Below are 27,449 nucleotides of genomic sequence, written 5' to 3'. Positions count from 1 at the left end.
CGGCGTTAAATACATCTGTGAAACTTAATACTGCAACCTATTTTTATTTATTATGCAAAATGGTTAATAATGTCTTCAATGCCAGAAGAACTAGTGCTGTTTCTGACTCATCAACTTTTGGTTGTATGTTAATCTAGTGTTAAAAACAAACAAAAACCACATAGAAAGAAACGGACAAGTCCAAAAAAGTGACAAAACCAAACCTCACAATGTCTTCCATCATAAATTGCTGTAGCTGATTTCTCACACATTTTCTTACTTCACTGATAACTGTATGTTGCTTAAAAAGAAGAAATCTTATTTCCATCTGTGACACACAGAAATGCCATATGAACCTACCATTTATTGATGGGTTCCAAATAAATGTATTTTGTCCACTCTGCTACAGCTTCTTGTTTTGAAGGCATAGTGTTACAATTTAAAAAAAAGGCAAAGCAAAAAAAAAACCAAACCAAACACTTAAAGTTGAAGCATAACTTAAATATTGCCTTCTATCTATTAAGGTAGATAATGATTGTGTAAGATCTTAGCAAAAATACCTAAATGATTTGTCAGAGAGGGAATGTGTCTAGGTTGCTTCCACATTTTTTCATTTTTTAGAAAATACTTTTTACATGTTGGCAAGGTAACTCCCACTCAGTGGCTGGTGAAGTGCTCTAGTTTTTTAAGCAGCATAATGAGCAGCTAGTGAAGATGGTTTTCCTGACTGCCAAAGGGTTTCTCAGAGTTACAGTGACTGCCATATTACTGTCAAGCTGTCATGGACTAAGTGATGGTTTTAAAGCATGTTTGGTGGGTTCAAGGGTAGCTGGGTTTTTGAATGCTATAGAAATGCAAGCTGTTTCCTAAAATACTAAGACACAAAAGGTGAAATGCAACTAGATCTGTTTGCACAATAATCATGAGTGTGAGATGTAAAGGAGGAACTGCCATTTTCCCAAGAGGATTGCATCATTTAGCTTAAGGCTGAATTTCTGCCTAAGGTGACTGACATACCCAAGATCCTTTTTAAGTTCCTCCATAGAAGAGTAGTCCTCTTGGCCTCTCCCAGAGTTACAGTGTGGTGGATGATACAGAAACAGTCATCTAATCAAGGTGCTTTTGTAGTTCATCACTAACAGGCATTTTTGGGAGGTGATGAAGTTTGGAAATGTAATGTGACTCTTTCACTGCAGTGCAGAGCACTAATGGCTTCAACTGAAGATTAAGCTGCTGTTCATTGATTATTAAAAGAGCTGTGTAGAGAAGTTTGGAGAAGAAGATTTTGGATATGTCAAATGAACCAATTTCTGGAGATGCTGAGATTAGACATTTAGTGTTTAACTATCATCTGTAAAATTTGGTATTCTCACCTTGAAAGATGTAGTGACCCCTGTTTTCAAGCGCACTAGAATGCATGCCATGTAGAAGCCTTCAGAACAATGAGAAGTTTGCTGTATTAAAGTTTAAGGCTATGCATTTCGTAACTGGTTATCCATGAGATTCTGAGGGGGAAAACAAGTGTTTGATCACGCAATCATTGTCTGGTGCTTCCTAGAGTTGAACCCTTTGTTTTGTAGTGCTGCTAGTGTTAATTATATATGTGACCTACACATAGTATGCAGAGTTTTTTCTTTTTAATACATGGCTGATTTAGCAGTAGATCATTGCCCATTTTGCGTGGAAAGAGAATAATCTGCAGGCCATAAAAGTTGTGCCACTGTTAAATAGCCTTCAATTAGTATTGCTTGTAGAAGATATATGAAAGTTGGTCTAGTAGAATGCTGTAAAGTATTTCAAAGTGATCACTGGAGTTGACAAAAAAAGACATGAATGCATACAAAGAGTAAATTTAGAGAAGATAGGCACATATGTCTGTACAGCTTTTGAGTTTGTTTCCCACACAGTGCTGTGTAGACTTGCAGTAGAAACAGAACCTGTATATATGCTGCAGGTATAGATAAGTTTCCTTACACCCTTGCTTTTTTAGGATTGTTATGTTTGGATGCATGGGCCATTGAGCAAGCAATGAATCTTTAATACTAATCTCCCTTCTTAGTAATATCAGTCTTTGCATTTCAGTAGTCATTCTGGTCTAATTTTGCTGCTACCTTTCTGATACAGCATTGTTCTTCCGTGCTGTGTACTATTTGATGTAAGATTCTAAGTCATGTACTGCACCATGCATGAGTTTGGCTCTCAGTGCTTCCACTGTCAGTGAGGAGATTTCTGGCAATCTGTTTACTACATTCTTGTCAATAGTCTGATCAATATACTGAGTCCAGCTGTGCTTTCTATTTCAAGGTAACTTCTTAAAATCAATTATCTGCCTTGTGGAATGCTAGGGGTTTTTTTGTTTGGTTTGGTTGGTTTGTTTGGTTTTTTTTTTTAACCGACTAAAATTTCCTTGGAAATGAATTTTCTGTTCATCAAGTTTAGTTCTGATAAAGGTGTTTGGACTTTCACAAACACACAGAACTGAAAACATTTAAATCTGAGATGTTGAAAAGAGCTTTTCATGTTAATCTGCCTTTGCTAATCTATTCCAAAGTACATTTAACATCAAGATGCTGATCTGTGCATTTTAAAATTTTCATCCTAAGAATCAATATTAACTTTTTAACTTCATGGAATGATAAGGTATTACATCAGTATTTACTTACTGTTTAACTGTGTTCCTTGGTATAGAAGTGCATGCAGCATGCATTTTCAGAGTGGGAAGTCTCTTACGTTTCCTGGTTGTTTGGGCAAATGGGGTGCACAAAAATAAGCAGTCTTGCTGTTTAAGTCTTGATTATTTTAGAAGCTTTCTTTAACTGCCAGCATCTAAAAGCAGAGAAAAGCAACTTTTCCAATAATACTCTTATTTGGCGGACCATATGGATGACATTGTTTTTGGAAAGAGTTTAAGTAGAAAAAAAATAGATGACACACCAGCTTTACTAGATTATGCAATACAATGATTATACAAATTATTTCTTCACAGAAAGTGGAAATGTGTTTGGGAGTGAATTAACATACAGCAACAGATAAGTAACGTGTAAACAAAATGCATGTTTGACTACAGAAAGTGCCTAAAGCTGCTTATAGAACTTTCATGGAGTTATACTGATTAGAAGAAATTTTTTTTAGGGAAAACATCTAATGCAGCAAGTCAATATTCCTGCTGTTGAAAAGTTAGCCTTATTAAGTACTCTTTGAAAACCCGACTCTGACTTAATGATGCACTAATTTGAGCATTTATATTTCCTTTTTTATTCTTTTCCAAAATAAGAGCAGTCTTCTTTATTTGTGTTTTTTAATGTACATTTTGTTTGTAATAAGTAATATCATTCTTATTAATGGTTGTTATTTGTGGTACCTAATATTTGGAAAGGGACGTGTTAAGCAAACTTTAATTCCTTAATTCTTATACCTATGTTTTTCACAGACTGTTGTCTGACTTGATGGATTGACAGTGTAGTAAGTGCATATACCTATGTCTCTTGACTGGGAATCAAATGTCACAAATGTTGGTAGTGTTATACAAGCATGACCTCCATGTGCCATGTTATGAAGAGACCAGAAAAAATGTTTTGTTTTTTCAGTCAGCAATGTGAAATTCAGTCTAAAGTAACAGGGTTTTTAAATAAGGTGCATGTACTTACATGGTTGTGTTGTTGGGGTTGTTTTCCTTCTCTGTTTCCTAAATTCAGAAGATGAGAAAGAAATTACTAATACTCAGTGCTGAATATGAGGAACTTAAGCAAATTAGCATGGGGGAAAGAGAGCAGTAAGGTAATTGATGGTGCACCTCTCCTATGAGGAAAGTCTGAGAGAATTGGGTTTGTTCAGCCTGAAGAAGAGAACACTTTGGGATGACCTAATTGCGGCCTTCCAATATCTTGAGAGCCTACAAGAAACCTGGAGAGGGACTTTTTACAAGAGTATGTAGTGACAGGACAAGGGGAAATGGCTTCACACTGAAAGAGACTGGGTTTAGGTTAGATATTAGTAAAAAAAAAGTCTTTACTGGGAGGGTGATGAGGCACTGGAACAAGTTGCCCAGAGAGGTGGTGGATGCCCTGTTACTGGAGGTGTTTAGGACAGACTGGATGGAGCTCTGAGCAACCTGGTATAGTGACAAGTGTCCCTGACCATGGCAGGGAGATTGGAACTGCATGTTCCTTAAGGTCCCTTCCAACACAGGCCATTCTGTGATTCTGTGATTGTAAGAATGAAATGGAAAGACCTTTGTTGTTATTTTGGGGTTTTTTTTTTACAGGATGTTGGTAACTTAAGTTGATGATGGCTAAAATATATCCAATTTTAAATAGTAGACAGCTTGTTTGGCATCATGCCACCATTCTGACAATAAGGAATATGCTTTTCAGTATGTTATACTGGGAAGAGAATGCATTCTACTGTCAGAATTAGTGACATGTATTTGCTTCGTGGGACATTGTAGAAAATACACCAGCAAAACAGCTACTGATAAGTGAAGTAAACAGCATGTTTCTGAATCACAAAGCCCATTTCAGTTGCATTTTTTTATATGTTCAGTGACAAACAAGAAACCAGCTCAAGCATCTATAACGAAGGTGAAGCAATTTGAAGGCTCTACGTCATTTGTCAGGAGAACGCAGTGGATGCTCGAGCAGCTTCGCCAGGTCAATGGTATAGACCCTAATCGGGTGAGTTTGAACAGTTCTAGAAAGTGAAAACTGAGCTCTTACTTAACTGATTGGTGAACCAGGCATTCTTTATTCAAAAGCCATCTGGAAATATAAGATACAAGTTTAAGTGCAGATTCTCAAAAAAGAAATAACTCAGTGGAATATGTGAAGTAAATTTTAATGGGAAGCAGGGGAGGAGGCTAAAACTCAGTCATATGGGGTTTTTTCTTCTTGTCTTTCCATACTTTTCTTACTACTTTCTCTTTTCTTTGTGAAGAACGAAGTAAGAGCCTTGTTTGCTTCAGCTGTAGGCCTCTTGTGGTCTACTTTGGCATGCAGCTGTGGTGTGAGATAGAGCAATAGGCAGAAGTAAGAATAGAAGAGGTTACTGAGGTTCGAGTTTTTGAAATCTTGAGAATCCTGCATTTTTTCTAGGACAGTCCTCTCCTCAGATATTTTGGCATTTCTTACCTTATGCTACAAAGTGTGGTAGTGTCCTTTAGCTGCAAATGGCAAGTGAACAGTGATTTAAACTAAAAACTACCAAAAACAAAATAAAACAAATCAATCCTATATTAAATAGTTGTGGAATTATTCCTTTAATTTGGACTATACAGCCCACCTTGAGCTATCTCAAGACAAAGTTGTACTAATATGTAATAGGCTTATGAATACAATTCTTCAGTAGTAAAACAACATAATTAGAAGTTAAAAATGTGGCTCATATTATGTGCTCACAAAGTGATTTAGTGTTCTTTTTATAGCAAAATATTTTTGTGACTAACTCCCTTGGTTTTTTCAAAGTTGTGCTTTGATCAGCCACCTAAGCATCTTAACTATGGTGCACCAAATTGTATTACTACTCAAGTCTTGGTTAGTACCTAAGTACCTAGCATCAAGGCCAGTTACTACCTAAAGTCATGGTACAAAAAAGAAGCCCTTGGCCACTGCCCTATGAAATGCAAGGAGTGGAATTATATTTTCTCTGGAAGGAACTATAAAAACAGGAGAAATGACAAACAGATAAGGGATATGAGTTTTAGGCCCTTTTATAGCATCTGCCATGCAACTATGTACATAACAGATTGAAAGTCCTACCAAGCTCTTAAGCTTAGAAATGTTTCTTTCAAACTCATCTCCCTGTGAATTCCTAGTGTCATCAGTTGGAAAAGAACATTTACTAGATTAGATTGCAAAACGATGTTTAGCAAATATTGCTAAATATATAGCACTACTTCTTGCATAAAATCCTTTTATTTTGGCAGCTGATGTTGGTATACCTGCACTTCAGTTCATTGTGGGAGTGGTCATTTGTTCATGTTATCCTGAATCCTTTGCAACACTTTATGAAAATGCATTAAATACAATAATTGGGACTTGTTATTTGCTTAGCTTACTTATTTGGTTGAGCATGGATAGCAGAGCCACATCTTCTATAATATAGTGTGACCATAGGTTTTGTGTTGAGAGGCATAAATGCTTGCATAATATAGAAGACACAAGTAACTATATATCTGTAGATAGCAAGGGTTTCTTATGAGAATTTGACCTTAAATGTTTTGATCTAAATTTTGTTTTCAGATGTTTTTGTCATAGCTGACGATTCCTCATTAAAAATAACAGTAAGAAAAAAACTTCCTGCCTGTTTGGACTTTTTCATCCAAAAATATGGAGCAATACCAGGATGGTTATGAGTTGCATGACCTTTCTGTATTTTGCAGCACAGTGCATTTTAAAAAATATCTCTCCAAATAATTTCTAAAACTGGAATAATAGAAGTGTGGTTTTTTTTTCTTCTAGGATTCCCCAGAATTTGATTTACTATTTGAAAATGCGTTTGACCAATGGGTAGCAAACACAGCTTCAGAAAAATGCACATTCTTTCAGGTTCTACATCACACTTGTCAGCGATACCTTACAGACAAGAAGCCAGAATTTATCAACTGCCAATCTAAAATTATGGGAGGTAAGCAAATCAAAGCTTAATACTTTGCAGTTGGATATGAAATGATTTGCATGTGATTTATTCTGTGTTCAGATAAGCTTGCAGCCTAATGGCATCTTGAAATCATGGGTCTGAACATGCTAACTTAGCTGTAAAGTATGCTTCAGCATTTCTCCATCAAGCACCACTTCACTCTCTTCTGTTACCTTTTCGTTGCTGGTTTTCAGTTCTAAAGGTTACATGCCCTTTCCACCTTGTGAGAAGTTGTTCTCCTCCCTCTTTTTAAGCAACCTTGATTTTGATTTGCCCCTCTGCTTTTGGTCATCCTAAAGTGTTTCTGGGTGGTCTGAAACATCAGCTAAAAGCCTCTTCTGCATCCCTGTTTCCTCACAAGTGGAAGCAAGTGGCTGCATGGTGCCTAATTTTCAGCTGGACTTAAACCATGACGCTTTCATAAGTCATGTATCTTAAGGTGAATTTCCAGGATTAGATTTAAAAATATCTGGTTAGGTAAAAAAAGTGTGGTCAATATGTGAAATAATCAGTGTTGACCATCTACTTCCTGAGTAACAAAACTTATTTTGGGAGGATTTTCACATATTTCACGAAGTGTTCTTTAGGAAAGTAAAATTGTTTAGTTATTCCTAGTTACTCCTTTAGTTTGAAATTTCTCAAAATAGGCTCTTTCTTTGTGTGCTCTAAACCAGAACACTTAAAACTTTTACATCTCTCGTGTTCAGTGGGAATAAAAATTTGTTTTTCCTCAATGAGCTCACAAACAATAAAAGAGAAGTGCAAGCTGACTTGAGATTCCATTTAGTTGGGTTTTCTTTTTTACCCAGTAGGAATAGCTTATAAGTATAGGGAGCCTTACTCTTTTTTTCTTGTGGAAATTCATCTCTCATACATCTAGAATATATTCCTGTATGTTATTATCAGAAGTACTATTTTGTGCAGAGACCTTTATATGTTCTTTTTTTTCTCACTGTTATTTTGTTCCTTTCCTCTAAAACACCAAAAATAAACGTGAAGGGAGAAGCCATCTCCAGTTTGGTGCTTTCATTTTAGCTACTGAAACTAATACACAGATTACTTTGTCAGTTACTAGTTTTCTTTTAGTGTCTTCTCAAACTAAGAAAAAAATGTGCAAAATCTCTTGTGTCTTCTCTCATTCCTCCTTTTCCACATTAATAGGATTTCCTTTGTTTTCTTTTTGGTGTGGTAGTGGGGAGGGAGCTGCACTAATGGGTGAAGATACACTCTACAATTTTTCTATTTCATATGCAAAGTCTCATGTTGGTTATCAGCCTGCTAGTGTTTCTCATTTCCATCCTTCCTGCAAATAAGTTGTTATTAATAAACCACCACACATATCGCCTTTGAACTTGAATGATTCTCCTGTGCTTGACCTGTCCAAAATTGAGTTCCTGATTCAACTGACCCAGTTATTAACTTTATCCTAAACAAGTGTCATCACAGTGGAAAAAAAATTGGCGCTGAGGTTCATAAACATATGCTTAACTTCTACTTTTTCAACACACACTAGACCCTACCATGTCCCATGAAGCATACCCATATTCTCCCTTTGACAACTTCCTGGATAAAGTGGGAGTATTCAGTAATCTCTGATAGCAGATGGTGACCATTTCCATATTTCTTGCATGTCGTTCTGACTGGGCACAAATCTGGTCTGTGTGTGTACACACACGGTGCCACATATAGACACCATATAGGGACTAATCAACCTCCTCATGGATACAGTGCTTCTGCTGTTCTTCACACTTTTTCCTCACACTGGGTAATACACTCCCTGTGGGTAGGTTTGAATTTGACAGAAACTGTAAGAACTGTAAACCAAGTAATAGCTTGAATTTCAGTGACTTGCTGTGTGTCAGCCTCACTGAGCCAGCTCTGTGTATCAAAACCCATTATGTCCAAAACCTGAACTACCAAGAGGTATTTTCTGGAACATATGGTGAAATGTGTTGTTAATCTCAAATTCATCCTGACTAGAGGAACTAAGGTCCAAATGGAGCTAAGCAAACCAAAGGACATACACCTGAAAATATAGCTTGAAATTTATTGTATCCAGTTGAGAATTTACAACTTGGATTTTTCTGTTGTTAACTGTTTTGTGGGTGTATTTTGCTCACTAGTCAAAGCAGTATATTCAAATAATACTTAAATCTTGGTGTGGTCAGATTTCAGATGAGGCTTGTCACTTCATCCCCTCAACCAAGGTAGCATAACATTTTGAGTGATATTCTTGTGAACTTTCTGGGGATGTGAAAAGTAATACTTTTTCTTTTGGATGGTTAGCCAGTTTAACTTCTAATACTCTACAAAATTTTTTAAAAAATAAATTATTAGAATATGTATATGCATACACACCCATGCTTTTTAAAGTCATGATATAGATAATTACATCATATGTGTAATGTATCTCTTATAGCTAATGCATATTTTCAAAAATAAATTGCCACCAAAGAACACTTTTTCCCAAGTGGAACTGGAGATGAAGGAACTTGAAGGGCTTGTTTACAAGCCTACTTACCTTATTGAACCTTATTCCTTCCTAAAGGATAAGAGTGAAGAGAGTGAAAGTCATGCTGCTCCTGTTTCTGCAGGAAGTGCTTAGGAGCTTAGCTTTAAGTAAATAAGGGTGTTCCTGTGGAACTCCAGGCCCTCTTCGTGGCCTTCCTCCTTTTACCTCCTTTCTCTCTTACACACACACACACACACACAGACACACACACACCCCTTTAGACCAGAGCCCTGCCACTGACTCTTCTTCTGCAGAATCATTTTTTACCTTATTTTCATTTGAGTGTCATGTAAGTATAGTCTGCAGAGTTGAATAGGCTAGACTGTTTTTTTCTGACTTGATTAATGGCATCAGTACTTGCAGCAATAATGAGAACTGACTGAAGGTGTGGGTGCTAATTCTGAGAACAAAAGAACAAATTCAAGTTTAGGCACGCTGTAACAAGATTCCTCCTACTAGTGTCTTATATTAAGTATTTCAAGTTTGTCTTTTGTTGAGAGTTTAGGTGAGCCCTCTCCATAGTTTACATGCATTCTGGGTGTTATGGTGGAGAAGAAAGGGCTAGAGGGCTTTTTTTGACTGAGGTAGGAAATATTTTCCCCTTATGTACCTTTATAACATACAGGTTCTGATATTGGGATTGTGTCTTGATTTGGAGTATCTTTGTGTTACGTTGTTATTTGGTGGCCATGTTAGGTTGTATTGCTCTTACATCAGTAATATGAAAAGCAAAGTTGGAGATGGCTGGTGTGCAGAAATTTTGTCCCTTAGAGGTTGTATTCATTAGAACATGTTGATTCTTGACATAACATTAAACTGACATTGAGGATGCAGTTGACTCTCATTTCTGGATAGAACCTTGAGATACAGCATATGAAGCTCTTCAAAGATTAATTCTGGGCTTACAATAAAGAACAAACATTTGCTGCCACCTTTAGATGCATGTTAGAAATGCATTTGGTTTTAAGCTTTGTCCTACCTATATGTGTTGGTATTTAACAGTTGTTCTGCTGAATTAATCAAAATATTCTTGGAAACCCAAAATGATGACTTCTTTACCCTTGTAACCTTTTCTGTAGGACACCTCGCAGGAGTTATTAATGAGTCATTCTTTTTTCCTCCAAGAATAAAATGCCAGTGCGAGAATGGTAATGAGTAATTTTTCCATACAATATTACTCATCTTGGCTTAGCACACTGGAGACCTGCTAAGCACATAGTGGTGTTTACCATACTGAGCAAGATTAATTACTGACTAAAGGAGATGAAATAAAACTTGTGTTAGGAAGTGCCCTGAGCATCCTGATCTAGTGGGTGGCATCCCTGCCCATGGTGGGGGTTTGAAACCAGATCATCTTTAACGTCCCTTTCAACCCAGGCCATTTTATGATTCTGTGAGCTAGCATGGGAAAAAAGACAATCGTTGCCCTCCCTCCTGTCAAACACCTGGTAGTTGTTTGTTTGTTTGTTTCAGTTTTTATCTGATAGGCATTGAAAAAAGTGTGTATTTGAACATACTATTCTTGCAGGTGTTCACTTGTAAATTAATTCTGATGAAAATGAATTTGACCCAAAAAAAACCCTTTAAAAAAATCCACAAAAACTTACTATTTTATTTCTTTAATCTGCAATATATGTTATTTTGGTGGTGTTTTGCTGGTTTGAAATGACCAATCAGATTTAGCCATCTTCCCATACAGAAACAACAAATTTTTAGTTTATTTAGGTATTTCTTGCCAACGTATACCAAATACTCCGTTATGGTCATTCTAGAGGTTAAAATATTAGAAACTAATTTTCTGCTGCCAAAGACCATTTCAGGTACTTTCTTCTATGCCCTGCATATTCATGTCAAGATTAATTCTGCTTTGCAGTTTTATTTAACTGAATGTATTTTAGTGATCTTAAGCATAAAAGCCATGTGTTGAGATTAGAATGGATAAGAATAGTTGAGATCTTTTTCCATAGAAATTTGGCATATAATCAGAGCTCTAAATTAACTTTCTAAAAGGGGAATCTTGTAAAAAAAAAAGTACATTATGTTCTTGCAAAATCTGTAAGGATACATAAATTGAGAAGGGACATTTATCATTATAAAGGTTGATTCCTTTTTTTGCTCTGTATAACTCTGAGGCAAGGTAATGTAGAAAGCATCAACCAATATATTTTCCTGACTTTCTGAAGATTGAAGGTCTAAATGAGGTGTTATCTTCAAGATGCAGAGTATTGCTCTTTGCCATAGATATGGGATTTGGGTTTGGTTTTTTTTTTTTCCCTGTATCAAGTTGTTAGGTTTTGATGTTTACCCAGCCAGATTGGAGTTCTGTGCTTTGTTATAGTTACTGATTCTGAAAGTTTCTGGTTGGTTTGGCTGTCATTAATTATAAATAGGAATTATTATTGAAAATATTAATACTTAGCATTAAGTTTATAAGCGTATTAGAATTTAAAGTTTTCAAGTTTAAATACATTGTTCAGTTTGGAAAGCAGGTAAAGGTTGTGTTAATATGAAATTGATCCTAGTTAGGTATTTCCTTAATTTGTAACCAATACACATTATACAGTAACATCCTGTCCTGGCATCAATGCCAGTATATAAGAACATTAATGGGAGAATATAAGTTTATCTGAACATTTGTGACCTGTCCATTCAGCTCTTAATCCTTGTTCTGTATATTCTTCAGAACTACTGGAGATGTGAAACAGAATTGCTTTTCTGTTTCTTTTAAAGAAGGAAAAAAAAGCAGTCTTGGTTGACAGACAAATGAAATCTGTAAAAGGGAAAGTTAATTTCTAATTTCAGTACTTTTGACTAAACTTCAAACTTTAATACTGTATTGTTGTAGGAAGGCGGAGACATCAAACTCTATGGTGATGTTGAACCCTAGAAGAATCCAAAGTGTGTGAATGTGGTTGGCTAGGAAAACTAAAAGTAACACCCCTTTTTTTTTTTTTTTAAATTTGAACGTTTATTAGCACTAAGACCAGATCAAGAAAATAAAAAAGCCCTTATCTATGAAAATCCTACCTACGACAAGGAAAACTAGCCTGGCTCCTAGTTGCTTTACAGGGAATGAACACTAGAGATCACATCCTCCAGCTCTACAGTTAAGATGAAATGCAACTGCCTGGACTCATAAACTAATGATGATATTGATAAAAAGTTTGCAACATGTTTCAAATGCTTGCTGCTGGTAGCTGGTACTTGCTGTGCTTTCCTATGGAAAGTTGCTGGTAAGTAAGCTGAAGGTTGATGTTTTTCTTCTGTATCCATCAATTGGTCATAGCACACCTGAGTTATGACATGCTCAGTTTGTCAGTCCTGTCAGCCCACCTCAAGGACTTCTTGAGGCACTTCTTACCCAGAGGTGGAATTTATCCTGAATGTAATTTATGATCATAGTGGCTATTCACTGCCAGTTTTACCCTGATTTCTTTTACTGAGATATCTTTTACTGCTTCAGCTTGCCTAGCTTCATTAGTTTAGTGTTTATAATAGATTTTGAAGGTACAAGTCTGATTTATACATTCTCAGTATATTTATACTTATACAGACATGTTCGTGTATGGGTAAAACATAGGCTTGGGTTTGAATATATATTTTACAGCATTTTGGAATTCATCAGTTCTCGCTTAAAATGAGATAGATGCCAGCTCTGTTTTGTGCTGCTGTTCATTGCTTGTTTGGTGAAAGCTATCTTCTAGTCACCCTTGTATGTAACCAAGCAAGACCACACAGAGTTTCTTCATCCTATATAAAACTTCCTTTGATCTAGCTGACCTCTGATGTGGAAAGGTGATTGTCCTTGTTCACAATGACTTCAGAACTATTAGAAATGTAAAATAGAATTGCTTTTCTATTTCTTTTAAAGAAGGAAGAAAAAGCAGCCTTGGTTGATAGACACATCTGTAAAGGGGAGAAATTCACCATCTGAATACCCAGCTGCTTGAAAAACTAAAATCTTCCTTCTCTATTCCTGCAACCCAGTATTTCTTATGTTTTCTCTGTAGTTCACTGTTATGTCACTTAATGCAGCATTTTTCCCAGTCTGGAAAGTGAATGCAAGTGGTGCATCAATAGTAATAACTATTCAGAATACCTCTATGGAACATACTTTGTTGAATGAACCCTGATCCATTTCTCAATATTTCTGAGCTTCTTAATAAATAAATTTTGCCTGAATTCTTAGGTTACTTGAGACCAGAAAACTCAAATGAAGCATTAAATAACAGCTTGTTCTTAAAGACAGTGCTCTGAATATTTGACCTCGTCTTGTTTGTAAATCACACAGCTGCCAGCTCATTTGAAATGTGCAGAGCTATATGGTGCTTAATGAATTGCTGTATATTTGCTGCAGAGTTATCCTTTTGTTATCTTTTTGAATTTTTATTCATTCCAGTGCCTGTCAGAAAGGATAGGACTTAATCTGCCTTAAGGAATCACTTCTTGATCTTCTGGATGAAAATCCTGTATACCATATTTTTCATTATCAGTCTGCATGAAAGTCATAAGGCAATGACATTACTATATATCAGAATGAAGTCAATAGGAAGTGTGAATTATCTTGTATTTGTTGTCCAGCGTTGTCTCAATTCCAAAAATCATTCTAAACTTAGTACATTTTAGTCCATCATGACTAGCAGGAATTCATTAGTGTGGATATTTTCAGTCTTCTGAACCTCTCCTGTTGACACAGGTAGGATCAGTTCAGTATATATAATGGCTCTCTTTCTACTTTGATAGCATAGGTCATTTCTCTTCTGAAGCATTTTTAGCATTTTCTTTATCTTTTACGGTTCCCATATTGACATAAGAAAATAGAAGACCTTGTTTAGATAGTCTTATTTACTAACTTTTTTTTTTCCCTGATTGTTCAGATGCAATGTTTATTTGATGGCTGTGTTTTAATTTGTAGTATGTATAGTAAAAAGGCTGCAGTTTTTTTCCTGTTTTTCATTTGTTTTTATTTTTGGGTGGTTTGTTGCTTTATTGTAAACCTGGTATTTGAAAACATGGAACTCAAACTACGCTGGTATGGTGGAAAAAATCAGCCTTATTTTCCTCCTGACATGTTATTACAATTCAAATTACCTTTGAATGTGGCTTTCCAGGTTCAGAACTTCCAAAAAATAAACTGGAAGTTTAAATGTTTGAAAAAGTCCATGCTAAATCTGTGTGAAGACAAGGCAAATGGCATCAGTTAAACTACATTTTTCATCTCCAGACTTTCTGGGAATAGTAGGGAATGAGGATGAAAAAAGTTATTCCACAGCTGTGATGCTGGGAGGTGATCCGTTTGTTCCACATTGTAATAAAACATAATCCTTTCCAGGTCACCTGAAGTAGAACTTCCAGTTTCAAGAGCCTGGTTAAAGGAATAAAGAAATAAAGATGTAATTTTAGTTTTTCAGTGTGGTAATACGTAGTTAATTTTGTGTCCAGCAAAACTAAATCTACAACAAAGGAATACTATTAAGTATTTTATTGCTGAACAATAAAATACTCCATATTTTTGTCTCTTTCCTCCATTTCAATTCTGTATACATACTTTTTTTTTAAAAAGTCTGCTGGCAATGCTGCTGCAGAAAATAGCCCATTTTAATTCTGTCTGATTCTGTTTTCCACCCCCTGATTTTAACAGTCATTCTATCCTAGCTTAATTATATATATTCAGCATCCACATTTGAATAGAATGTTAGTCCCTACTCTTCTTTGATTTCAAACAAAAAAATAGTTTTTGGGTGTCTAGCATCTTTCATTTGGTCTCCAAATGAATGTATATGAAAGCTTGCTCCTAACCCAGGTTTCTAAGATCTTTAAATTTTTAACACTGAAGAGGTAAATTTAAAATACAGAATTGTAGACCATCAGTCTAGGTAGCAGATAAAGAGAAAAATATCTTTCAGGCTACTTAAGCCATTTGAAAAATAACTCACAGAATTTAGTTGCAATGACTTGATATTCATGGATTAGCATTGCTGTTTAATATAAAATATTAAGAAATAGAATACAGTGCATAGTCTTGATGATGTCTTAGGCCAAAGTGTTGGATTTTTTTGTTGTACAGAATTACTAACAAAAGGATTGTTTCAGAATGCCCACTGTGGCACAATAGTAATTTTCTAAGTAGGTAATTTATTGATTTTCTGTCTTTCTCTTCATAGTATTTAAACTCACTCATAAAATGCAAAACAGATTGGATCTGTTCACCTTCACTCACTGTAGACTTTATTGTGTTACATATTTTTCTTAATTAAAATAATACATGGTTGATGGATCTGTATAACATCTTCTGTTCTCTCTCCACTGCCAGACCACTAACATCAAATGGGATTTTTCCCTATTTGGTTTTATTTACGTTTGGCAAAGATATAAAATTACTATCTTGGCTGGGTGCTGTTTCTGCTTATCAGTACATACTCTTAGTTTACACATGTATATAAACACAATTCTTTCTTTGCTTCCTTCTCCCCTCCTTCCTTCTCCTTTAAAGGCTAGTGCTAACACGGTGTTTTAAAACTGGTTATAGATTTGGGCAGGAAGGTATAGAGTGTAAAGTTCTCTCAAGTGTTGACTTAAGGCTGCCAGTTTGGAGAATCACTGCTAGCCTGGAGAGGTTTTTAGTGGCATATCCTTTCACTTTAGACAAGTCAAGGTCTTTCAGACTCTCTTATCCCCCTTCTGGGACCATAGCAGAGTCTTCTTCATTCACTGTGAACTTCAGCTCAAGGTTAGTTGGCTATTGAGTACCTGGATACTGTGATTGCTCTACAAGGTTCATGCTTGATAGTGATGCAAAAGCAAAGAAATTTTATTCCATCAGTTTCTCATTTAGAACATTTTCACAAAGTTGTGGTTAAAAAAGCTCATGCAAACATGTCAAGCATAATTCAGCTAGTAAGTAGAGTAGTAGCCTTAATCTAGTTATAACAGTCTTGAAATCAGAGCATTTACTCAGGTCCTCAGACTTTGCAGCCTCTTCTGAGTGCAGCTGTGACAGTATTGTTTGCAAGACTCTGGATAGCTAGCAGTCCACATCTGGAATGGCTACACAGGCTGCAGTTGTTGCAGGAATCTGAAATACACACACATTCTTCATTCAGTCAATCCAGGCATAGCACGTAGCTTTCTTTTTTAGCTTTTTTTGAGGTAAATAGGTTAAACCCAAGGCTAAAACAAGAACTGAGATGTTACCCATTAAACTTACTTCCCCATCTTAAAATGTACCTTGCAAATCTAAGGAGCTGACATGACTAATGAGAGCAGAGGAAGGAACTTTTCTCTGTTGTCAATAAGGCTTACCTTGTTTTGTTGCTTACTAATGAAGATGCTGTACAGTCAGGATTATCATTTTGCCTCCTACATCCTCTGTAATTGGTAGGACCTTTGTAAAAGTATAATGTTATGATGCACGTGGTATTGTTTGTTATTGTTAGAAAGAACTTGCAGGCACCTGTTTAACTCCTGGGTTATAGGCATTACGTAACTACTAGCAGGAATAAAATATGCTTTTTCTTCATATAAGGGTTGAGGTAAATTTGCCCTCTTCTGGCTTTAAAAGTACAAGATTTCAGATGCACGAAAATAAATCATATGCAGATGTTAATAATGTTCAGAAGCAACGAAGTGACAAACTAGGGTTATATTAGAACATACTACTATATAAAATATTTTATGTTACTATGACTGCTATTATAGGCTTTATTTCTTGTGTTGCAGATCAGGAAGAGTGAAAAGTATGGGGTCAAATCTGAATAGTTTTATTGAGGTTTAAAGAGCGATTATAGTATACTGGGTTTTTTTTCCTTTTTCTGTCTTACATGCTTTGGACAAAATATTGGATTAGATGAGTTTTTAATCTAAAAGTCTCTTTGCATGAACATAATTTGCAATATTAGCGCCCCTTTTTATATTTACATCTGTTCCTGGTCACTTTTGGTATTGATGGATATTAAAAGATCCAGATGTGTCAGAAGAAATTGCCTACCCCACATGAGAGCAGGGGAAAGTACTGTAACCAGTCTTAATTCAAGATCACTTCTTACTTTGAAACCTGTACTACTTTTCAGGGCAGAATAAGATTTTTACGAAGGTGGAACCATTGATTGTGTCCCTTGTGAGTACAGTGACTCTTAAGGTTGCATGACTGGTAAAGGCTAAATTAAGTGCAGATGTGCCACTTACATCACAATAGTTACCAGACTTGGTAACTAAGGCTTTTTTTGAAGGCCGTAAATTTTCCAGATTCAGGTACAAAGACCTATGGAAGTGTTTTGTTTACTTTCAAAGAAGATGAAAGTCCATGGAAATCCTGCTGTCCAGGCTGAGCTGTGAGACTTCTAGGTTTTATGGTTCAAATATAAGTTGGGAAGTAAGTTATCCTTGAAAGATAAATTGAGAAGTTGATGTTCAGATTTAAGTTCAGATCCAAGTTTTCAGAACTGTAAATTCAGTGAAGATTCTACTTTTTATGAATGTTCTGTCTTTCAGATCACTTAGTCATCCTTTCTGGATGATAATTTAAATATTGAAATTATCTAGAGACCATTCCACTCATGTGATTCAGGAATCCATTAAGTTGTAAGAGTGTATTATCTTATAGGATTACAATCACAGAAGTACTGCTTCTGTATTCTTCTACTTATTATCTCAAGCTGTTTAATAAGGCTTTTCACATGCTGTTTAAGAGAGGTTAGAAATTTTTTTTTTCTGTTTGGGTCTTTTTAGCAGCTCTTTCCTCTTTTATTCAAAAGAGCTCTTAACCAAGGTTGTCAGCACAGCACCAGTATACATGAAAGGATGTGTAACAGTTGGCTGGGAGGTGACAGGGATGAAGATGGAGGGGAGGAATGTGTTTGTCCTGTGGACCTTTATACAGCTGTTGTGTTACAGATGTGATGGAAAGCCTTGGGTTAGTGTTAGTCTAGGAAATGTGACTCTCTGGTAATGATGATATTAACAAAACAAATGTGCTCAGCAGGGAGAGGCAGCTTATCAATGTGGGAAGTGCTGCCATCGGTTGAAACTTCATCAGTCTAAATACATTGATTTTGAAATGCCTTAGCTTCCTGAGTTAAATGCCTAGAGTTCACTTAATCTTTGATAATTATTGTGATGTTTCTTGGGGATCATTCCAGACTAAATTGTTCCTTATTGTGAGCTGCTTCATGACAATTTTAGCAGTGGAAGAGATTTGCATTCATGTCTTCAGTGCTGTGTTGCAGTAATGAACAGCTCTTATTTTTTTTGTGGCAAAATTCTTTTTTCCAACAAAATGTATGATTTTGATTGGTCAGTATAGTTAATATGTGGGAGTCACCCGAACCTTGACAGGCTAGGAGAAACTTTCAGATTAGCAAAACTTGTAATTTCCTCTTGGGCTTCCTGTGGTCGCTTTCTTCATTCTGCATCATTTCAGTGATGCAGTACAGTCTGGAGGTGGAAGAAGAGATGGGGTTTTTGTAAAATTCTGTCTATAAGAGCAACATCTAAGTTGATTTTTTTTGACAGTAGTTGATTGAAACAGATGAGAGTAACGTGCATAATTAATAGAGAAAACTGTTCAGGCATAAACATAGTCTTACCAATCTTAGGTGGTTTAGATGGTGCTAAAACGTATAGCTCCTGGATTACCCTGAGGACAGGGCTGGCACAGCCAGTCACTCTCAGGTCAGCTGCTGCAGTTTCCATTTGATGTTGTCCAACCATTGCTCTTGACTGATTTCATCCTGACCTTGACCAATTCTTACTCAGTCTTCATTCTTTTCTTACTTGTGAGCCATAACTTTATTTTTAGTTTATGTGGCAACAGAAGTTGATGATTTTGAATATGCTGCTTAAATAGCAAACGCAGAACTTTCAAAGTCACTTACCTGATGAAGAAATAGGAATCTGTTGACAGATACACTGTGTTCCATGCCTCCATTGTAGCAGGTTAATGCATTATGTTTCTCAATAATAATTAACACTACTTAAGCAGAAGCTCAATCAATAGTATTGACACGTCATCTGCAAGAAATACCTTTATTTAGAAAAATCCTGTGGTTCATCTTCAGGGCATGTTGGTTGACGTGACAGAAGGTCAGCAATGTTAAATTCTGCTCCCCAGCACATTTTAAGAATTCAGAAGGTGCTTAGTTTTATAAGGTTGTCCATGTAGCCTGCTTCCCTTGAATTCAGCAGAGGCTTTGTGATCTTGTAAACAACAGATTTAATTCAGTTTTGGGAGCTTTTAAAACTCATATCCTAGAAAACGAACACTATACAAGAGGCTAAAGCCATTAGATCACTCCACCAAAAAAGGAAAACTATTTCCAGTGTAGTGTTGCTCAGTACGTGTGTTTATTGGAAAAGCTGCCCGAACAGAAGCCAAAATAATAATCTCCTTAAAAAAATTATGAACAAAATAGCAATTGACTGAAAAATTTTAAAGTAAGAAAGTGTGCAGTATATAAAGTTGTTTGGCTTTACAATCAAACGCCTCAGTGTCTGAAGGGAGACCACTTGAAAAGATTAATTTCTGTCTCTGCAAAATTCCAGCGCACAGTATTGTTAGGTATTAATCTCTTCAACGGTAATGCCAGCTGTTGTATTCCTTTTCTAAATGCAACAATAGAAAAAATTCCCAAACCTGTAACAGTCCCACATCCTGTACATCCTTTTTTTTTAAACTCCTGATGTGAAAAATGTAACAATATTGATGTACAGGAGGTCAGGGTGCTCTTTTATTGTTATTTCTCATCTTGACTCATCATCTGTGAGTCACTGTGTGTAGGTTCTTAAGTCTCTCCTCACCTCCATAGTTTAATACTAGTTGTGTTTTAGTTTAATAAAATTGTAGGGCAGTTTTCTTTATCTCAGGAATTCCTGCATATGCAGCTTGTATTGTGCTCCACAGGCTACTCAGGGTAACCTTTAGTTTCACTATTCATTGTTTGTTTGGCGTTTCTAAGGAAAGGATTATTATTTAAAAACTGGGTCTGAAAGGATCATTTGTTCTTTTTTCTAATGAAACTGTGTGCTAGTTTCAGCTGTGTTAATTTTTTTCACAGTGGCTGGTACGGGGCAATGTTTTAGATTTGTGCTGAACACAGGGTTGATAATATGGAGATGTTTTTCTTATTGCTGAGCTGGGCTTGCACCAGAACCAAGCCTTTTCTACTTTTCATATGACCACACTGGCGAGGGAGCTGGGGGTGCATGGGAGGTTGGGAGGAGGAGACACAGCTTGGACAACTGACCACAGAGTTATTCCAGGCCAAATGGCATCATGCTCAATACATAAAGTCGGAGGAAGAAGGAGGAAGGGGAGGAAGTTTGGAATAATAACATGCGTCTTCATGCTGAGCTGTTACTGTGTGATGGGTGCCTGTTCTCCTGCGGATGGCTGAACCCCTGCCTGCCCATGGGAAGCAGTGAATTAATTCCTTGTTTTACTTTACTTTAGTGCATAGCTTTTGCTTTCCCTGCTAAACTATCTGTATCTTACCCCATCAATTTTCTAATTTTGACCTTTCCAATTCTCTCCCAAGTCCTACTGGTGGGAGAATGAGCAAGCAGCTGTGTGATGCTTGGTTGCTGGCAGGGGCTAAACTACAACAAACTAGTAGCAAAATAGCCCTTCAAGTTGTTTGGGTTTGATTTTTTAACCTGAGGATATTTCTGAAGTACACTTCTCAGATTAATGATAAAAGCAGTGTCTTTGTGTCTGTTTTCACTTGTCTTTGTATGTCTCTAAGAACAGCAGACTTCAACAGCAGATTTGCTGTAGTGCTCACTTCAGCTGTGTTGAATTTGTTTCATACCTTTACCAGAATAATTCATTTTAAAGTATTATGTATTTGGTTTTAATGCTGTGGAAAAAAGGACAGCCAGGATAACCCAGGGATCAAGCCCAACCAACATGGATTTATGAAAGGAAGGTGCTGCTTGACTCCCCTGATGTCCTTCTGACAAAGTGACTTGCTCAGTATATGAGTGGAAGGCTGTGGATGTTGTTTATATAGACTTCAGTGAAGTGCTTGACACCATCTCCCACAGCATCCTCCTAGATCAGCTGCCTGCTTGCAGCTTGGATGGACTCTTTGATGGATAAAAATCTGGCTGGATGTCCAGGCCCAGAGAGTTGTGAATGGAACTAAAATCCAGTTGGTGACCCATCACTAGCAGTGTTCCCCAGGGCTCAGTTTTGGGGCTGATACTGTTAAACATCTTTATTGATTCTCTGGATGTAGGGACTGGGGGCACCCTCAGTAGATTTGCAGATGATACTGAGATGGGTGGGGGTGTTGATGTCTCGAGGGAGGGAAGGCTCTGCAGAGGGATCTGGACAGACTCCATCAGGACAACAGCACGAGGTTCAGTAAGGCAAAGTGCCAGGTGCTGCACTTGGGTCACAGCAATCCCAGGCAGTGCTACTAGCTGGAACAAGAGCGTCTGTCCAGCAGAAAGGGGCTTGGGGGTGCTGGTCAACAGCAGGCTTAGTTGTGAGCCAGCAGTGGGCCCAGGTGGCCAAGAAGGCCTGTGGCATCTTGGCCTGTATCAGAAATAGTGCGGCCAGCAGGACTAGGGAAGTGATCACCCCTCTGGACTCAGCATTGGTGAGGCCACACCTTGAGTACTGTGTTCAGTTTTGGGCCCCTCACTTTAAAAAGGCTGCTGAAGTACTGGAGAGTGTCCAGTGAAGGGCAACAAGGCTCATGAGAGGTCTAGAGAACTTATTTTATGAGGAACAGCTGAGGGAGCTGGGTTTGTTTAGTCTTGAGGAGGCTCAGGGGGATCTCATCTTTCTCTACAGCCACCTGAAGAGAGGCTGTAGTGAAGTGAAGCCAGTACAGATAGCACATCACCTCTAGAGCATTATAAATTAAATTAATTATATTTAATACAAAACATATATATACTTGAGTGCTCTAATGGCTTCTTTTGGTGTTGCAGGAAACAGCATACTCCATTCAGCAGCAGACAGTGTGACAAGTGCAGTACAGAAGGCAAGTCAGGCCTTGAATGAGCGTGGTGAAAGGCTAGGTCGTGCAGAAGAAAAGACAGAGGAGCTGAAAAACAGTGCTCAGCAGTTTGCAGAAACTGCACATAAGGTAAGATTTCAGCAGGGTAAGACTCAGTAGGTTAAGGTCACATATTTGGCTGTCAGAGTTTGTTGAATGAAAGCATGTATCTATACTTAGCTGTATAAAGTCTTGAACTTAGCTCAGGGTATGTATCAAATCCTGCTTGTGACACCTTCTTCACCTTCTTTGCCTCTAAAAAATCCCTTCCGTTTGTTGGTGACTGCACAGGATCTTCAAGTGATAAATTCTGTATAGTAAAAACTTCTCAGAGTTGCCTACCAAAGATAGATTTAAAAAAAAAAAAAATTGCTGTTTGAGGAAAGAAAGGTGTTGGTTTAAGTTCTTTCATGCTGAAATGCATTTTTAGTATATCCATACAAATATTAATTTTTTAGAGAAGCATATTTGTAACCAAGTCCTTGAGTATCAAAGGCTTAAGTCAGTTTAGTTTTTGAGTCATTTATTGGTTATCATTTCACCAGTAGCAAATGAGTGAATTTTAACTGCCCCTATCAGTTCTGTTTTCAAGGTAATTTCCCAGAGGGTTCACTCATCTCATCTTTGTTAGCATGCTATTATCTTCAGAAAGCAATTTTTTATTATATGGAACCTAACCCTAAGCTCTCTGCTTGGTTTGCAATGCCAGTTTGTCTACACATTTTATACAGGTTTTAACTCACTTAAGCTCTTTCTTCTCCCTCTCATTCCCAGTTAAGTCCATTTTTGAATTATTTGAATTGGAAATAATCGGTAATCACAGAGGTGGAAATGCAATCAGTCCTTTATTTTTCATCATTTAGTGGCAGAGCTCCTGAATAGGTGTTTTAAATTACTTATCTAGAATTTCTGATTGTAGTTAACAATCAAAATCATTGGGTCAAAATTACTATTCTTTTAAGCATGTTTTTGTTTCTGGTGTCTTGCTCTATAGTGTTCCTCAAAGATAGCAAAATAATGGAACCTTGGGAAACAGAGCTGTGAAAGCAGATAAATCCTGCCTCCTCGGCATGGCAAAGGGAGGCTTTGTCTGTATGTCCCAGGAAAGGGAATGGCTGTGTATCTGTATGCAAAGAAGTTCATGGATTTCAGGCATCTTTCAGAGAATGTATCTTAAACTCTTCTTATCCGGACTAGCCACATTAGGTTGATACAGCTGTTGTTACAGGTGATATCTCTTTAATTAATTTTTTTCTCTCTTTTTCAGCTTGCCATGAAGCACAAATGCTGAGATACTGCCCAAAGTTGCAATCTTCTCAAGAGAAGCTGAAAAGACTACAATCAGCAACTTTTACAGGAGATCCAGTCTTCTGTGTGCTTTTTCCTTCCTGTTCAGTGGAGATGCATTCTTTCAGTTTCTGTGCAGGAAAAAGTGTTGCATTTCTACCTTTCTGACTTACTTTTGTTCCTCTTTTTTGATATTGCTACACAGTCCTGCGGTACTTTCTACCTGTATTTCAGTTCTTACAGGAGTGAAAGCAAACACTGAAAAAGGACCAAATGACAAGCTGATCAGGATTAAAATAGTAATATTCCTCCATGGTTGTACAAAAAAAAAAAATTATTGAACTGATTGTGGACACGTGTGTGGAAATAAAATCCAAAGAAGGGGTATAATTTTTGTCATTTAATGTAGCATCAGCAGAATGTGAATGGATGTTAGAATTAAACATCTGAGGTTGTAGCTATAGTGGAGGACAAATTGCTTTGTCCAAATTTCTGGAAACAGAAAATCCAAATTTCTGGAAACAGAAAAAATTGTTTCTTCTAACTAATGTAGGAAGTGTTGCATGTGCACCAGCATTCAGAAGTGCATATCTGAATTTCATTCATATCAGCATTTTACATGTTCCTATTTTCACTTTGAGACTGATTATTTGAATAGTATACTGAAACACAAAGAATGTATGCTTGAGGTTTCAAAATTGAGGAAAAAAGTAATTTTTACATCTATACACACATAGCTGTGCCTCAAACACAATCTACAACTTTTAAAATAATGTTTATTTTTACCTGTGATTTTTTTTGTGTGGCTAAAGGCCCATGAAAATGAGAATGCAAAGGCCTGGGAAGATGAGAGTGCACTATTTTCAAGACATCTGTTTTTCATAAATTCTACAGTAAGAGATTTTTGGAACACTTCAGAAATTTTTCTGATTTTAATGACTTTTGTGTTAGCAAGTTATGTCTAACTTTTAATATAGAGGCTTTCAAAAAGCATGCCTTGGTGCACTAGAATCAACTTCTAGTTTGAGTCTCAGCTTTCAATATGTTATGACTGGAAGGGTGACTACTTCATGTGTACTCACTATATGCAATATACACACTATTTCTCTTACAAAATGAGTAGGTTACCTTTTTCCTTCACAGCTGTTTTCTTAACATTATTAAGATGGTCTAACATGCTTTGAGAATGAAAAGGAATAAAAAAAGGAGAAAAAGATGTTGCTTTTTTCTTTTTTCAAACCATGAAGCTTGAAAAGCAATCCTTGCAGAAGGTACAGCCTTCATCTTCTGAAAATGCCTGCTCTTCATTTTTGCCCTCATCTTACCAGAGAAAAGCTGGCATTATGTGAATGTACTGTATTCATTGTAGAATATGATTTTTGCATTATTAATGACACAACAGTCTAAAATTCTCAGAGCAGTGCTTGTAAGAGTGATAAAAGCTACTGTAGTAATTGAGAATATTTCACTTACCGCAAGCTGAAATAATGGAAAATCTCATGGAAATAGCCATTTTGTAAAAAGATGCTTGCCTTTAGGAAAGTATTCTCATTTGAACTAAGGACAGTGTCTAGTTAGCTGATTGCATTCAAACTTTACATCTATTTTGTTTTGGGGTTTTTTTTCCTATAATTTAAATAGTTTTGTATGAAGCTTTTTATTTAATTTCACACTGGGAGTTGAGAGAATGGGTCATTTGTGTAGTACCATGTGATCATTTACATCTATTTAGCACCAGCTCCAACAGTTACCAAATCTAGCACCTACTGAAGTGGAATTTGGCCACTTCTGTTATAAATCAGAACAGGTTCATTAACAACACAAGTTCTGAGCACTCCGTTGAGCTATGTGTAAGTGATGCTTGCCCTGGAACTGTCTGAATGCTATTGTAGTGTGACTATGGGTATTTCTGCAATTAACCAGGAAAACAGTGCCTGACTAGAAATTAAACTTCTGCTAGATACAAAATGTTAGGCTATATATATATATATATATATATATTTTTTTTTTTTTTTTTTTTAAAGATGGATTATAAATCAGTCAGGGAGTACATTTTTGACCACATAGCTATCTTCTTGTCATATTTTCTGCTGCTAACTTCACAAGTCTTTCTCTCGAGAGAAAGAAGTAGATTCTGAACTGCTGCCATCTAGCCAGGCCTCTAAGCTTGCAAATAATTGGAAGAAATGTCTAAAACCCAGGTCAGATAAACCTGAAGAGAATTAGTTGTCTAAATTCAGATTAAAAGGCATAGATTTTTAAGTGTTTACATAAATATCAGCTGGGTAGGGCAAGATCACAATTGCACTGCTAAGTTCCAGACCTCTTGTGAGTTGAACTGACCTAAAACACTGCTTTAGTCTCACCTGAGTTTTTCAGCATTTTGGGTTGGTTTATATCTTCCAGTTAAGTGTATTGTTTTTTATCATAATTCTGGACTTAATTCAGCCATCAAAAGCCATTTACTATGGGAGCTTTAATTAACCTAGTCTTCTGAATGAAGGAAAAGTGGTCTGTCTGTTTACTTTGTTCTTGCTGTTCATTAAACTACAAGATTTGGTAGTTTTTAGATAAAAAATCGAGGTGTATAAATGTTTATCCAAAGGTAAATCTTAGAGCATTGCAGTTTCCTTCTGAAACTTAGCTTGTAGTGTGTATACAAACCTAGTATTATTAGATAGTCATGTACATAACATATACTATGATTCAGGTTAATGTTTCATATGAAAGAATGTATTTGTAAATTGTAACAATATTAATAGTTTCTTTATCTTTTTAAAGTTCTGAACAGAATAAAAATAATGTATTGTTAGACTTGACTGCTGTACTGCAAACTCTGTCTTAAAAGGCTACTTTTGTGTCTAGCAAAAGTTGTGCATTATGTGAAATATTAACAAAAATGTGTGCTCTTAAAATTGATCTTAAAGGTAGGTAGGTTTTGCTATGATTTGCCAGAAGTGTAATATTTGCTAATATCTATTGTAACCAATTCCTTGGAAGTTCTCAAAGATGTAGAAATTATTTTGTGCCATTCTGGGGAGAAAAAAAAAAAAAAAAGGTGGGACCTGCTCTCTGACTCACTACTGGAAACCCTGATTTTTGTCATTAAATACTTTAACTGTGATGGAAACTGTCTTTGGATTATTTGAGTTCTCTATTCAAAACATCAATTATTTTTGAGTTAGGTTTTTATGTTTCACTCTAGCAAAATTATATAGAATTCTAGCAAAATTGAATAAAAATTATTTTCTGCTATAGTGATAAGAATTTTTTCTAGTAATTAAAAGAGAAGTAGTGGAAACTAGGTTAAAGCATTTCCTGTCCAAGCAGATTCCAGAGAATAATTATCGTATCTTAAAGTTAGCACCCTACCTAAAGGCTGTGTAGGTTAAAAAGAATTCTGATAATTCACTTACAGTTGCTATGAAATGCTTATTCTCAAATTGTTAATGTTTTCTTTTGGATATCTAATTTTATCGATAATTTTTTATCAAAGCACAAGCAATTTTAATGACCCTGTAAGAATAACACTATAAAGGTAGAGTTCTTCTACACACAGAGAAGCAATCCCTTAGCTTCAAAGGAGGTCTACTTGCACAAGAACTGTACCCAATACGAATTGACTTTGCTGCCATTTCTCTTTTTAGGCTTAAATATGATCCCTATGATTGTAATCTCAAAAATGTCTTGTTGGCAAATACTGCCACCTGTTTGATTACTGTAGTTACTAGGTAAGTTTGCTAGAATGCATGTTATCCATAGATGTTGAATACCATACATCCCCAATGCCCAACCTTGATGAACCTCCTAAGAGAAATAGATCTCTGCTGGATCAGAAGCTACTTTGATCTGGACAGCATTTTGTTGTAGATTGAATATAACTATTTGTCAGTTCTTTTCTATTGTTGTTGTACGTTTGTCCTATAAGGTAGAAAGACAGAATGTTTAGTTAATTTTTGAACATTCTTTTAGATCAATTTCACCATGTCATTTTTTTGATTGATACTATGATTTTCATAAAACATCAATTTGTT

At 36.3% G+C, this 27,449-nt stretch overlaps 1 protein-coding gene across 5 annotated transcripts in view; it reads left to right on the top strand.

Moving 5' to 3' along the window:
- Positions 1–26,545, top strand: part of STXBP6 (syntaxin binding protein 6) — a 101,712-nt gene extending 75,167 nt beyond the window's left edge. For all 5 annotated transcript variants that reach the window (XM_069017719.1, XM_069017720.1, XM_069017717.1 and 2 more), the window contains 4 exons: positions 4,522–4,652; positions 6,435–6,600; positions 22,061–22,218; positions 23,396–26,545. In XM_069017719.1, coding sequence (XP_068873820.1) covers positions 4,522–4,652; positions 6,435–6,600; positions 22,061–22,218; positions 23,396–23,419 — 479 coding nt within the window. In that variant the 3' untranslated portion in view covers positions 23,420–26,545. The remainder of the gene's footprint in view (positions 1–4,521; positions 4,653–6,434; positions 6,601–22,060; positions 22,219–23,395) is intronic.
- The last annotated feature ends 904 nt before the right edge of the window (positions 26,546–27,449 follow it).

Source organism: Aphelocoma coerulescens, chromosome 5, assembly GCF_041296385.1.
Source record: "Aphelocoma coerulescens isolate FSJ_1873_10779 chromosome 5, UR_Acoe_1.0, whole genome shotgun sequence".
Taxonomy (NCBI): Eukaryota; Metazoa; Chordata; class Aves; order Passeriformes; family Corvidae; genus Aphelocoma; species Aphelocoma coerulescens.
The sequence above is the reverse complement of the archived record's forward strand: the minus strand, read 5'-3'. Positions and strand labels throughout refer to the sequence as shown.